The sequence below is a fragment of the Aspergillus affinis genome, assembly GCF_023601865.1.
Source record: "Aspergillus affinis strain CMG 70 chromosome Unknown NODE_73_length_178438_cov_86_647956, whole genome shotgun sequence".
Lineage (NCBI taxonomy): Eukaryota > Fungi > Ascomycota > Eurotiomycetes > Eurotiales > Aspergillaceae > Aspergillus > Aspergillus affinis.
The window spans coordinates 21,394-34,480 of record NW_026515854.1 but is presented as its reverse complement, the minus strand read 5'-3'; the positions used below and the strand labels follow the sequence as shown (position 1 = coordinate 34,480).

Here is a 13,087-nt window from a genome sequence, read left to right as displayed (position 1 = left end):
TAGGGTTGCAGGCTGCTTGGTGAATAAAAAAGGATGCAGTGATAAGAAAGATATGAGAAAAAAAGATGATAAAGAGGAGTAAAGAGAAGAGAAGAATATTAGTCTGGCAGCCATGCAAGAAGGTAATTAAATATGATATAGCAATGGTAACAGGGAAGAGAAGACGTTATTGACTCAATGATCGAGCCGGTGCCGCTCGCGGCTGTCGGCTTTAGTTTCGTTCAAACTCCTTGTCGCCGCTTTTGACCGTAGTCTCAGCGGTGGAATCCTCAATGTGCACTGGAGTTTTCGATGCATCTCTCTCGTCCACGGTAGTAGGCTTATCGACAGGAGGCTCCAGAGTAATGCTCACACCACCGACAGTCTTCTCGGAGGTCTCATCGTGCTCGCTGATGTCCACCTTAGAATTGTTGACATCTAACGGGGAAACAGCTGTACTGCTGACAGGCGATTCCGAAGGAGCGGAGACAAATGGATCTTCGCTCAGAGACAATCTATGGCGCTCGCCATCGTTGTCCTGCTGGTGATCGTCAACCGAATACTGGCTTTGCGCATCGGTGCTCTCGGATGGCTGATATTCCAGCCCTGGGTGGTTCTCGATGGTTTCGATAATGGTGGCATCTGCGATAGCCTCCTGTGCCTCCGGGCTGAAATCCTGCGCACCGGCGGTGGTCTGGGTGAATATCGGGAGAATTCCGGCACCCACTCGGGACCAGAACATTCTTTCCCTCAGACGGATGGTTTCTTCCCAGAACTCCTTCTCCTCTTCGGCATCACCGGCACGAATATGTCCGTCCAGAATGAGGCGAAGATATCCGGTAATTTCGCAGGCAGAGCGTACTTTCTCCAGACAGAGAGCGCACAGGGGATACCGCTGCGCAGTCTCACTATCCGACGTTCGGAAACGATGGGTTCGCTCATTGACATCCCCAGGACGGCGCTCGCCACAAAGTGAACAGGGAAACTCGTACTTCCTCGTCGCTGGCGGCATTGGTTCCACCAGGAGGCTTCCTTCACAGATGCCACTCAAGACCGAGCGTCGCGTCAACCAAGAAATCCCGGGGGCTGCATCAAGCCTTAACGTCGGTTCGATATCTTCGTTGAGAACGCGCTTGTAAAATCGGGTCTCCTTGAGAGGAATGTGAGAAACGGAAGGCTGCGGCGAGGATAGACTTCCGTTTGGGGAGTGGGTTTGCGATTTGGCAGGCGAAGAGACCGACGATCCAAATGCTCCACCACCAAAACTGGCCAAGCTCATGACATTTAAGCCAGTGTAAGACCCACTAGTTGCCCGACTCGGCGGTTTGGAAGCAGCTGTGGATAATTGGAACAGATCCCGAAAGTCTTCGAACGCCGGTACATCAGTCCGGCATACAGATTTGATAAACTGCGGGAAACTAGTAGAAGGCCCAGGAAGTAATTCCTCGTGGCAAGTCAGTTCCGGGAGGGCGGACGCTTCCGCGTGGTTTTTGGTAATCTCCAGCGGCTGCTGGGGGCCAGTGGGAGAAGACGGAGCCGTTGACATGATTGTGCGAGCATCAATATCGTCCTTGGTGATATTCATCCCCTGCAGAACAGACTTGAGCTCGGCCAATTGTTCTTGATGCGAGGCAAGGAGTGATTCGGTATCCTTCACTTGGGAGCGAAGTTGTTCGTTTTTTTTCTCCACCGCCTCGCGCTCGAGTTTAGCCGCAGCCACCATCTAAGAAAATGAGAATTAGTCAATTACAATTGTTCCATCCCATGTCCGGCGAGAACCCACCTTGTTCGCTTCTTCGAAAAGGGCCGCCGTCAGAGTCTCGAGCTCTTGTTCAATGCCCTTCTTTTCTTTCTCAACTAGCGCACGCTGCGCCTTTTCGTCGGCCAAGGCGGCCTTGAGACGTAAAATCTCGTAATCCACATCGGATTTCTTGATGACGACCTCCTGGTCGATATCTCGTTTATATTTTTCATTTTCGGACTCGAGGGTACGGACCCGAGTTTGGGCCTGTTCTAATTCTTGGCGGGTGGCGACTAAATTATCGTCGAGGGTGGTTTGGTTGTTGATGGCTTGAACCAGTTTGACACTCAAAGCAGCGACCTCATTACTGAGGTCCGGATGATGCGACGGTGACGGTGACTCTTCCGAGACCTCTGGTGTGCCTCCGAGACGGGGGTCCTTCAAGGTGCTGAAGCCACTCTCGGGGAGATTCCCGACGCTGGTCGAGCGGGTGGCCGGGGGTTTATCGGTCCCGACGATAGCGAGATCATTTGCGGACCGAGCCTTGGTGAGAGTTCGATCGGGGGAGAGAGATCGATTTTCGGACGAGAGGGAGCGCTTGTGACTGCTGGGTCGCGGAATCATGGTGGACGGCGAAAGAAGGCTATGCCGAGAATAGTAGGAATGGAATGCGATTAAACTGCCCAAGAAGATCAGTACGTGTTGCGAGGGAAGGGAATATTCCGGAAAGGAGGAACGCACTCGGCCATGATGACGAAAGAAGGCTGATAACGAAGTTCAGCAAGTATGGAACGCGCGGTGACCAACGGTGGGTATCACAACCACGTATATAGTCTTCGCATGCGACAATTGCGGCGAGTAAAAAGAGCGTTGGAGGGTAGATGCATGCAGCAGCGAAAGTAGGGGGCAAAGTATTGCACCGTCCCCGCCAGTGCGCCGACTGGGAGAAGTGACTAGCCGGGCGGGATGCGAAGCATTGAAGAATGAATCGGGGCTAGGATCGGGCGGAAGGCGGAACGAGAGCGAGCGGAGATAAATCAGAAGGGGGGGATAAAGGAGGGAATGGGAAGTTGAAAAGATAGACGGAAGGGGGAGGGAAAGGGAGCGGGAGAGAGAGGGAGTTGATGAAGAGAGAGAAGAGAGGTGACGAAAGAAGGGGAGAGAGACGGAGGAGCCCCTCTTTCGTTGCAGGATGGCGAGTAAGGCAAGCAGGCAGGCGCTTAAGGAATCGGGGATCGCGGGTGGGAGAGAGAGAGCCAGAGAGGAAAGGCAGGAGATTAGGTCCCGTTAGTCTACGGAGTAGTCCTACTGTCCTGGTAGTCTACTGGAAGACTCTGTTAGAGGAAGAGGCTGGGAGGCAAGGTGCCTTAGTCAGCCCTGCTTTGGGACACGCCAGTCACGGGTGTATCCCGTGATAGTCCCTCGGTTCCTGGTGTTAAGTGTTTACTCCGTACAGAGAAGAGGAGTAGCTTCTCGCTACGGCCAACTAGGAAGATCACCCTTTGAATCTGAGACGGCCGGCTGATGGTCCTCTGAAATCTTCGCACACCAATTGTTGGTCGAAACCCTTCAAATGGAGAATATGATCCGTTCGCTTGGATCTAGGAACCCCAATGCCAATGGCAAATTTCGTCAATAAGTGGTACTACTAATAATAATCAATTTGGAAACAACGGAAGACCGTGCGATCGGCTCACTGCCACCCCCCGACGCTGCCGGGTCGGAAGTTAGACCATCTCAAAATAGTTGCGGAGTGGAGGAGGACGACTCATGGCTTGGCACCCGATGACGACACTCGCAGCAAACAAGGGATTATCGATTGGTTTCTGAGACATCGCGACGGCCCTTTGGGGCGAGCTGCCTTATCTATCTGCGGCCGGGTGCCACCGCGATTCCGTCGGTCGGCGCGTCCCCAGTAATTGCGGTGTATTGCTGTCTGCCTGCTCTGCTGTTCCCGGTTGCACCGTCGTTGCCATAGGTGTCCAGTCTCCGGGGTGATATTCCGTTGTGTTACCGTTGTGTTACTTGGTCGTGGGAAGTGGGAAGTGAAGCTACCAGAGTTCTCGGGAATGACGATCAGGACAGCTTCCTGCGCACTGGGCACAGGCTGGTGGGAAGTCAGCTGATCGTTCGTTTCTCCACATCTCACGTGATTGATAGCAGAATGGATCTCTTCTGGGAAAGGCGGTCGGCCGTATCCAGACCTACCCGATTCGGGTAGATCGATGCCTCATGGCGCCCCACCGTTATTACGGCCTTAGTGCCTCAGGCAACCTTGAAGTGGGGTTTGAAACTTCCTCGAGATCAAATGGCATCACTCCATCCTCATCGTTGATCCCCCGCGTCACCATCAATTTTTGGCTTCTTCATCACGCCTGAGGGCTAGCAAAGCATCGATTCTCGCTTCCTACCTGATTCTCTCATCAAATCCGCATATTCCATCCATTGAACACGCCATCCACTCACCATGGCCGACGCTGAATTGGAGGAGGTTAGTCTATACCGTTGAAATCTTGCTCGCTCTTTTCCTCTGGCCACGCCTTTTGTCTTCTCCTGCGCGAAATCTCAACCATATCATTCTACTTGTCCGCCACATCTTGAACGAAAATACTGACTCGCAAAATAAACAGATCAGACGCGCCCGTCTCGCGCAGCTCCAGCAACAACAGGGCGCCCCACGAGGAGGGGGTCCCGACAACCAGGAGGAACAGAGAAAGTAAGTTCAATAGTTTAACTAGTACTGACCCTCATAGAAAAAATATGCTAACAACCACCCTCAAGGCAAGCTGAAAGTAAGCCGCGATAATCATCCCCCTACCACAGCCCGCGTTACTCACCATCCCGTTCCCCTTAGCCGAGCGTCGCTCCGCTATCCTAAGCCAGATCCTCGAGCCCGATGCTGCCGATCGTCTCGGCCGGATTCGTCTCGTCAAGGAGTCGCGCGCCATGGATATCGAAAACCGACTCATCATGTTGGCGCAAACGGGCCAGCTCCGCCAGAAGGTCAACGAGGATCAGCTCAAGCAGTTGCTGAACGCCGTTGCAGAGAACCAAAGGAAGGACGAAGAGGAACACAAGATTGTGATCAGCCGGCGCAAAGGCGGATGGGACGATGACGATGATGATCTTTTGGATCTGTGAAAGGAAAAGAAGAATATCAATCGTGATCTATGTGTGAAAATGATTTAGCTCGGTATTTTGGCTTTTTTTTTTGGCAAATTCGCCGTCTTGATTCCTGATACCACCGGCTTCTTCCTGCTCCTAGGGAGAGTCCTATGCCTTTACGACTGATTATGGGGCAGTTGATTTCTTGACCTGCACAGCACCTCTGCTTCCATAATAATGTGACCCGATCGAGAGAGTATGTTTCCTGTTATTGGGAGCTTGATCGCCTCTGTCAATCTAATTACGACACGCTGCAGCTGCAGTCCAGTCCTTGCTCCGGAGCTTCTAGCAGGGCGCAAAAATATACACTCTATTTTGCTCATGATCATAACCAGACCACCGCAAGGGAATTAAGAAAAAAAAAAAGATACTATACATAAATCTTGTACACGGCCATACAGCCCCACCCTACGCAGCCTACTACTGCTCCAACTTCTGCTTCTCCCTCTTCTTCTGCTCTCTAATCATGCGCCGAATCTCCCTCATATCCGGCGGTCTCTCGATACCCAACTCCCCACGCAACTCATCAACATCCTTCTCCAAAATCTTCTCCCAGTAGACATTAATCAACTCCTTACTCGACAGTCCACTCCGCACCGCCCACGGCAACCACAACGACACCAACCGCTCCCTCTCCGCGGGCTTCAACCGCACCGCCGCAGCCATACTCAACCCCGTCATGGGAATCAACGTATTCAAAAACTCCAGCGCCTTCAGCGCCAACTCGCCCTCCACGAACGTCGGCAGGCCCGTCAGCGCGTGGTAGAAGTCGTGACACTCGCGGTACCGCTGCATCACGTACGCGCACTCCTCGTCGTCGATGTACTGTACGTTGTCGCGCGTATCGGGGGACACGCCTTCGCGGTCCAGCCAGACGGCGTAGGTCCGGCCGACGGAGTTCTCGGGGAGAGAGCGCAGGTAGGGCAGTGGGAGGGTCGTGGAGGTCATGCGGGGTCGTTCGCGGAGGATTTGTCGCCCCGTTGGGTCCGAGAGCATGGCGTCGCGTAGCCGGTAGATGAAATATGGGGTTGCGGTGGCTTCGCCGCAGGCTGCGATGAGGTCTGTTGTATGGAAGTGTTAGCAGGACTGCCTTTTTTCATGATTTTGTGTAGATTCTGTAGCGCATAGGAGTGAGAAATGGAAGATAGTGGGGTTGCATACCCGCTCGACGAGGGTTCATCAGCGCCCCGAACGCAGAGCCAAAGGCGAGAGCTCCGCGCTCGAGAACGTTCAACGGCACATGGCCGGGATACTGCGGCGACGGGCGACTGAAGAGCGAGAAGTGTCGCGTGCGACAGGATACCGAGATGGGGGGGAGGAAACTTGACTCGTGCGCAACGAGTGTCACGGTGCGCCTCCTTAGGACCGACATGTTGAGTCCGATGGGCATCGGGCCAGTGTGAACATGACCGGAGCGAAGAAAGTCGATGGAGAGTAGATCGGGTGGTACGACGTCGGTTCGGGGAGGATCTCCGGGCGGCGCGAGTGGCGGGAATGCCCTCCCGTACTGATAAGCGGTCGATAAGCTTAGTTGGTTATCGGACTTATCGCGCTTTTTCTTGTAGATCCTCTTCTTCTCGTCCAGGTGCCGTTGCGCATGATGTTTGAGATTCAGCAATTTGGTGACCGCTGCTAGGTTCATGGGGCTGTGACATCTATCTCCATTTCCGGGGCTAGTCTACACACATCGTCAACCAACACATCCCCCGCCATCAACCAATCTGGAAAAAATGAAGCCAGACTGGTGGCCCGGAGAGGACCATGAACAGTTCACTGACTGGGCCATTGCTCAAGGGATCCTCGTAAATGGGGTCTATCCAGCTCGATTTCCAGGCCGCGGCTTAGGCATGATAGCCATGCGGAGTATCGAAGTACACAGCCCTATAAATGCCCCCGTCATGCTCTAATCCACATCCACTAACATACAACAGGAAGGCGAAGCAATTGTCACAGTGCCATTGACAGCAATGTTCACCCCCAATTCAATCCCCTCTTCATTCACCAACAAGTTCCCAGACGAAGCACCCGTCCACGCACTATACGCCGCATTCTTCACCAACGGGGACCCCTCAGACCTACAGTCCTACGAACCCTGGCGAAAGACCTGGCCCACCCGTCAAGACTTCGAAGACGGCATGCCACTTCTCTGGCCCTCATCTCTCCGCGGACCCTCCAAGCAAGACAACTCCCCTGCCGCAAGATCCTTCCTCCCGCCATCAATATCCGGCTCGTGGACCAGCATCGCCAAAGGAAAACATGAATGCGACTACGAAACCACGCACCAGAACCTGCTTGTTCAGCAGGAATCACGACTCCAGAACGCCTGGGACGTCGTGGTGTCTGTCTTCCCTGAAACCGACTGGGAGAGATTCTCGTATCACTGGCTGATTGTCAACACGAGGAGCTTTTTCTTTCTCATGCCGGGCGACGAGGCGCCTGAGGATCGGAACGATGCGATGGCGTTGCTTCCGTTTGCGGATTATTTTAATCATTCGGATGTGGCTGTATGTCTTCCTTTTGATGTGGTTGTCTTTTGGGTTGAAATTGGGGTTTGGTGTTGGGGATCTAAGTTGACGTGGCTCTGCAGTGCAATGTAAAATTCGATGGCCGGAACTATGTCTTCCGTGCGGCGAAGCATTATGGTGAGTTTAGTTGTTCTTGCAGATTAGATCGAGTCGAGCGAGGACAGGGCTGATGACGAGTTACAGATGAAGGAGAGGAGATATACATGAGTTACGGGCCTCATCCGAGTGATTTTCTACTGACAGAATGTGAGACCCTTGAGAAACTATCTCATGGACTATGCTGACTGCAATAGACGGTTTCTTTCTTGACCATAATGACTCCGAAACACTGTATCTGGACGATATCATATTCCGAGACCTTGACAAGACGCTGCAGGAGGAATTGGAATTTCAACAATACTACGGGTAGGTTTATCTACAACTAATGAGATGCAGGACTGCGCTGATCAATAGCTAGAAATTACCAATTAACCGCAGATGGTGTATGCTATCGTACCGAAATCGCTGCTTGTATGAAATACATGGCGGTTGAGGACTGGCGCAACTATTCCCTTGGCTACTCTACCAAGGGCTTTGATGCTCAAAAGTCAGAGGTTATAATCCGAGACTGGATCAAGACGTATGCTCACGAGGCAGACACGACGATCACATCATTGGAGAACGTAAGGGTAGACCTCAAGGATCAAGAAAAGGTCAAACTACTGCTGAAGCGGTGGAAACAAATCCAAATCCTCTGTGGCCAAGCCCTCGAGACAGTTTCGTGTTAGAAAGAGGAAACTCCTGGGTATAATTTCTGGAAGATATCATCCGGTCAATTCGAATGGCCGAGTGGATGAGCGATATAATACAAAACGGTTCCAATTAGATGGGCGCATCGATCAAGTCCACCGGAATATTACGTTCCTCTTTCAGCTTGTTGAGTTCCTTCTTGCCTATCACTAAATGCTTCATCATATAATTCACCACGCACTTCACGCCCTGCTCTTCCCCCTTGCGCACAATATACCCGTTCAGGTACTCAATCTCGGTCGTCTTCCTGCCCCGGACATCTTGTAGCATGGAGCTGTTGTTCTTAGCCGTTTGGTCGGCCAGCTGCGTCACCAGCCGGCGCAGCCGTTCGGGGGAGAACCGATTTTCAGCCCCGGGGATGCCCTGCACTTCCGGCAGCGCGCAGATCACGCCGGAGATCTCCATGAGAAGCAGACGCATGATACGGGTCATACTGTAGTTGTAGAGAATATCGCCGTTTGGGCAGCCCATAATAGCCGTGAGGGGGTTGATCACCGAGTTCATGGCAAGCTTCTCGAGTTGGTAGAGCATGAGCGCGGACGGGGTTTCGGCGATCGCAACAAGCGGCGGCGTCAGGGTCAGCGTGCGGAGAAGATATTTGGTACTTGGTGCCCAGTCCGCGTCGGCCGCCTTGGAGAGAGGCATGGTACCAGCCGGCGGCACCACGCCCAAGACGGTTGTGCCAACGCCGGTATGCGCGACTGAGAAACGAGACGGGGTTAGTCGCGCCAGGCCGTGAGAAATGATACCCTGCATGTAGTGAGGCCGAGTGTGTGGGTCCGGAAAGACCGTCTCGTTGATCTCGTCGATGACGCCCATGCCGTTCTGGAGAAACAGGATCGTGGACTCGGGCGTCAGACGGTGACGGACAGGCTCCAGGGCCCGTGTGGTCATCTGGGCCTTGACAGCGACGATTAAACATTCGATAGGGCCGTCATCCTCGGCATCTTTCTCCTCGCCTTTGATGCTCTCGTTCGGCGTACCGTCCTCCTTCCAGTAGGGTATGGAAAGCCAGGACTTTTCCCCTAGAACGTTGATGTCGAAGCCCGTTTTCACATCGTCGAGTCCGTTGGAGTTAAGTGACAGGCACTTCTTCCTCTTCACCCAGGTCCGATAGAGCCCTAGATTGTGCAGCAGGAGTGTAATGGGTGGCGGAGACGGTCGACTCGCCAAAGAGTGAGCAACGAATGTGCCGACATTGCCGAGTCCGAGGATATGTATGCGACCGGATAGTCGACGTTTCCCGCTGTCCAGAGACGCTTCATCTGCATCCTGCATCCACGTCGACATCATGCGACGGTAAGAGTCCCATTGAGCGTTACTGCGCGTACAGCGACACAAGTCCGAAATGCCGGCCCGCAGAAGCGGACGGCGTCCTAGTATGTACAACACTTTGAAAGAGTGGTGCGAGGCACAGCCGCAGCCGGTAGGCAAGAGAGAAAGAAGGCAGTCGAATCGACAGTCAGGGAAGTCGTCAATTCCGCATTCTGACACGGAACTTATAAGTAGGAAGGGTCACGAGAAATCATACGACTCGACCAAGTCCAAGATTTGGAGGTCGCGAACTCGCAACAATCGCCGGGCGGAGAAGAAAGAGTGCCGTTCAAAGCTCCCCACCGCCTGTCTCACCGCCCGGAGATAAAAAATCGACATTATTTCTCTTTTCCCATCGCTCGACTGTCTCTTTGTCTGCATTCTCGACTCACTTGCTCATCATGGACCCCGTCGATTTGTTGCCGCTGGTCGACCAGCTGGATGATAATGTTGATGATTTGGAAGAGGCGCTTGCGCCGCTCCTGAACACCGCCGTCACCGAGACCTCGAAGAAACTGCCTGTTATGGATAAGGCGAAATACCATGTCTTGGTCACGTACGCTTTGGAATCACTTCTTTTCTGTACGTCTGACATCGTTGAATCTAGTCTGATATTTCGCTCTTCTTGCTAATAGGTGATAGCTTACTTGCGCCTTCACGGCGTCAACGCCAAAGACCACCCGGTCTTCCGCGAACTGACCCGCGTCAAACAATACTTCGCCAAGATCAAGGCGCTCGAGACAGAGCCAGAGCAGCGCACCATGACCCTGGACAAGGAGGCTGCGGGTCGATTCATCAAGCACGGTCTTGTATGTTCCTCCCCTCTTCCTAGGACAAAATTTACAGGATCACTAATTGTTACCAGGCCGGGAACGATAAATACGACATGGAGCGCAAGGAAAGAGAGGCCAAGGAAAAGGCGCGCGCGCAATTCAAGGCATCGCTACTGGCTAAGAAGGAGGCTGGCGCGGGCGAGAAAGCATCTAAGGACCCTACGCATGCCTCGGATTCCGAGTCCGACTCCGGCGCAGACGACGAACCGAAAGCCGAAACTACTACCAAGCAGTCGACGAAAACCACCAAGTCCGCTGGACACGAGAAGAAGAAGAAGAGCAAGAAGGGGAAGGGTGACGGCGAGAAGAAATCTAAAAAGAAGGACAAGCGCAGCAAAGAAGGACGAACCGAAGAGAAGAAAGAGCGGAGACAGAAGAAGAAGGAAACTCGGAAGGCAAGGCAGTCATAGAGAAGCGACAAGAGGGTCAAACTAAGCAACACTTCTCTCTAGGACTAGCGAGGGTAAATCTCGCGAGCTTGGTCGACTGGATCCGATCGTCAGACTTGACGTTAGTCTGATCTGTTCTAGTCTTGTTTATTGCATCAAGAGGATACATTCAGGCAGCGGGATGCGATGGCCAAGACGGCAATTGCATACGTTCGCTCTCAACAGATTGCTGTTCTTCAGTTCATGTTGGACTTCTGCGTTGCAGCGCCGGCTGGAGTGCGCATGAAGATTTGGATACCTAACAGCAGTCGCATCACTAACGCAGGAACACCGGGAGGAGTTTGAGGTCACCATCACCACTGGATACAGTACTTTACAGGCGCAATGCCTCGCCACGCATTAATGCGGTGTATAGTCATCGGGTTTGTCCTGGCGACGAGGCCGAAGTGGCGACTCTTAACTCCGGTCCATTTTTAGGGCATTGAGAGCCTTCTGTCAGCCGAGTGATGTGGATCGGGATGAAGTGAGTCATTACTGGGCAGCATATAGAGGCATTGGCCATAACAATACATACTAGATTTTATGACGCATAGAGATATATTGTAAGCAAAGGTGATGTAGTATAAACAGAAGGCATCACTGTCTACCTCGTTATCTATGTAGTAGGTAGGGTATACTACATCGACACCTCAGACCACGTGGGGTATGATACGTGACGATACCGCATGGAGACGGACTTTGGCGGGCAGATAGCCCCAAATACGGCAGAACATGTAATTCCCGGTCACCGCCCTCTTGCTGACCTCATCAGGCACCCTCCACCAATCAGCGCCCGTAAATTAACCAGCTGCCGTCGGAGTTTTCGCTCTTCTCCGCCGACATTCTGTTTCTTTCTATATAACCGACCGTTTTCCCCGATCTCATCTCCCATCTTTCCCCGTCAAGCCACAACACCCATCTTCAACCTTTCAACCAACCTTCAACTTCCACATCCCATCAAAATGCCTCGTCAACGCCGTGGTGCCGCTCCCGCCCCTACCCCTGCGCGCAGCGCCCCTACCAGACCTACCGCCGCTCCCGCCAGACCGGCCGCTGCTCCGCAAGCCCAGCACTCCCAGCCTCACTCAACCTCTGCCCACCAGCCCCAGCAGCAGCACGCTCCTCCCCCGGCCGCCGCTCCTGCCCCTGTGCAGCAGAGCCAGGGACCGGGTCTCTTCGGCCAGATGGCCTCGACCGCTGCGTAAGTCAAGCCTTGAACCCTTCCCGCGGAAACCGGGGCCCAAACAACAAAACACCGCCCGTACTAATCAACTGTCGTAAACAGTGGTGTCGCAGTCGGATCCTCCATCGGCCACGCCATCGGTGGTTTCTTCGGCGGCGGTTCCAGCGCCCCCGCTGAGTCTCAGCCGGCCGCTCCTCCTGCCGATGCCCAGCCCATGGACAACGGTCTGTGGCAGAGCAGCGCCGCCAACACCTCGTGGGAGAACCCCGCCTGTGCCACGGACGTGAAGAACTTCCGGAGCTGCATGGATGAGAACAAGGGTGATTTGACTATCTGTGGATGGTATTTGGATCAGCTGGTATGTTTTCTCCTTATCTTCCCTGCTTTGCTTTCTATCCCTTGTGGATTGGGGAGATCTTGACATGGCGATATGATAAAAAGTGGATGGATTGATACTGACTACTTCTATAGAAAGCTTGCCAGGCCGCTGCTAAGCCTTACTAAATGCTTTTAATTCCCCTTTACCGATCTACCCCCTATCTACAAAGTATCTGATCTAGGTACTGTTTCTTAATGTATCGTTATGTGTGTTCTCTTGTTCTCTCTATCTTTTGATCTACGGGAAAATACACGGCCTCGTGCGGGCTCAGTTTACCCACCTACTTAGCTATGTAGGTGGACGGACTTCTGTACCCCCGTCGTCGTGGATTGTGTTTGCATAGCGGCGTATCTTCCTCCCTATACCTACCTACCTACCTACTTTCTCATTACTGTATAACACCTACCACCTTGAATTACCTACTCCATTCAAGCAGATCAGATCGGCCGGTCTACGCTGGAGCTGGTTTTTCTAACTTGTTTCTAAATTCTGGATATCTCTTCTCCCATGTTACAACATCTATAGATCTATCTATCTTCAGATTTATCTATACTGTATGGATGATGAATGGGTTGAGGAACGGAACAGAACAGAACGATATCAAACTCAAACAAGAAAAGGAAAAAAAAAAAAGAAATATTCCACTCTTCAGTTCAACTTCAGAATTGGCTTATCTTGGGATGGGACTGATGGCGTACATGTTAGAGTACATTTCGTATACATGATTGATAGAATATAGATTGAGGAAGAC

General features: G+C 52.7%; 7 protein-coding genes across 7 annotated transcripts; 4 read left to right on the top strand and 3 right to left on the bottom strand.

Moving 5' to 3' along the window:
- Positions 1-211: 211 nt before the first annotated feature.
- KD926_009883 (guanine nucleotide exchange factor SEC2) lies at positions 212-2,344 on the bottom strand (the record flags this gene model as incomplete). Its single annotated transcript, XM_053102375.1, has 2 exons — positions 212-1,702; positions 1,763-2,344. 2 exons carry the CDS (start codon positions 2,342-2,344, stop codon positions 212-214), a joined length of 2,073 nt encoding a protein of 690 aa, XP_052954115.1.
- Positions 2,345-4,187: 1,843 nt separating this feature from the next.
- KD926_009882 (DNA-binding protein) lies at positions 4,188-4,861 on the top strand (the record flags this gene model as incomplete). Its single annotated transcript, XM_053102374.1, has 4 exons — positions 4,188-4,211; positions 4,351-4,436; positions 4,502-4,512; positions 4,575-4,861. The coding sequence occupies 4 exons, from the start codon at positions 4,188-4,190 to the stop codon at positions 4,859-4,861; spliced, it is 408 nt and encodes a 135-aa protein (XP_052954114.1).
- Positions 4,862-5,305: 444 nt separating this feature from the next.
- Positions 5,306-6,527, bottom strand: coq4 (ubiquinone biosynthesis protein COQ4; the record flags this gene model as incomplete). The annotated part of the gene is made up of 2 exons (XM_053102372.1): positions 5,306-5,946; positions 6,047-6,527. The coding sequence occupies 2 exons, from the start codon at positions 6,525-6,527 to the stop codon at positions 5,306-5,308; spliced, it is 1,122 nt and encodes a 373-aa protein (XP_052954113.1).
- An 88-nt stretch (positions 6,528-6,615) lies between these two features.
- On the top strand, positions 6,616-8,177 carry KD926_009880 (uncharacterized protein; the record flags this gene model as incomplete). Its single annotated transcript, XM_053102371.1, has 6 exons — positions 6,616-6,756; positions 6,817-7,389; positions 7,473-7,527; positions 7,594-7,656; positions 7,704-7,815; positions 7,868-8,177. The coding sequence occupies 6 exons, from the start codon at positions 6,616-6,618 to the stop codon at positions 8,175-8,177; spliced, it is 1,254 nt and encodes a 417-aa protein (XP_052954112.1).
- Positions 8,178-8,271: 94 nt separating this feature from the next.
- Positions 8,272-9,492, bottom strand: KD926_009879 (ketopantoate reductase family protein; the record flags this gene model as incomplete). The annotated part of the gene is made up of 1 exon (XM_053102370.1): positions 8,272-9,492. One exon carries the CDS (start codon positions 9,490-9,492, stop codon positions 8,272-8,274), a length of 1,221 nt encoding a protein of 406 aa, XP_052954111.1.
- Positions 9,493-9,914: 422 nt separating this feature from the next.
- Positions 9,915-11,080, top strand: KD926_009878 (Sas10/Utp3/C1D family protein; the record flags this gene model as incomplete). Its single annotated transcript, XM_053102369.1, has 5 exons — positions 9,915-10,095; positions 10,156-10,322; positions 10,379-10,749; positions 10,799-10,856; positions 10,913-11,080. The coding sequence occupies 5 exons, from the start codon at positions 9,915-9,917 to the stop codon at positions 11,078-11,080; spliced, it is 945 nt and encodes a 314-aa protein (XP_052954110.1).
- Positions 11,081-11,736: 656 nt separating this feature from the next.
- On the top strand, positions 11,737-12,461 carry KD926_009877 (coiled-coil-helix-coiled-coil-helix domain-containing protein; the record flags this gene model as incomplete). The annotated part of the gene is made up of 3 exons (XM_053102368.1): positions 11,737-11,975; positions 12,060-12,315; positions 12,429-12,461. 3 exons carry the CDS (start codon positions 11,737-11,739, stop codon positions 12,459-12,461), a joined length of 528 nt encoding a protein of 175 aa, XP_052954109.1.
- Between the last annotated feature and the right edge of the window lie 626 nt (positions 12,462-13,087).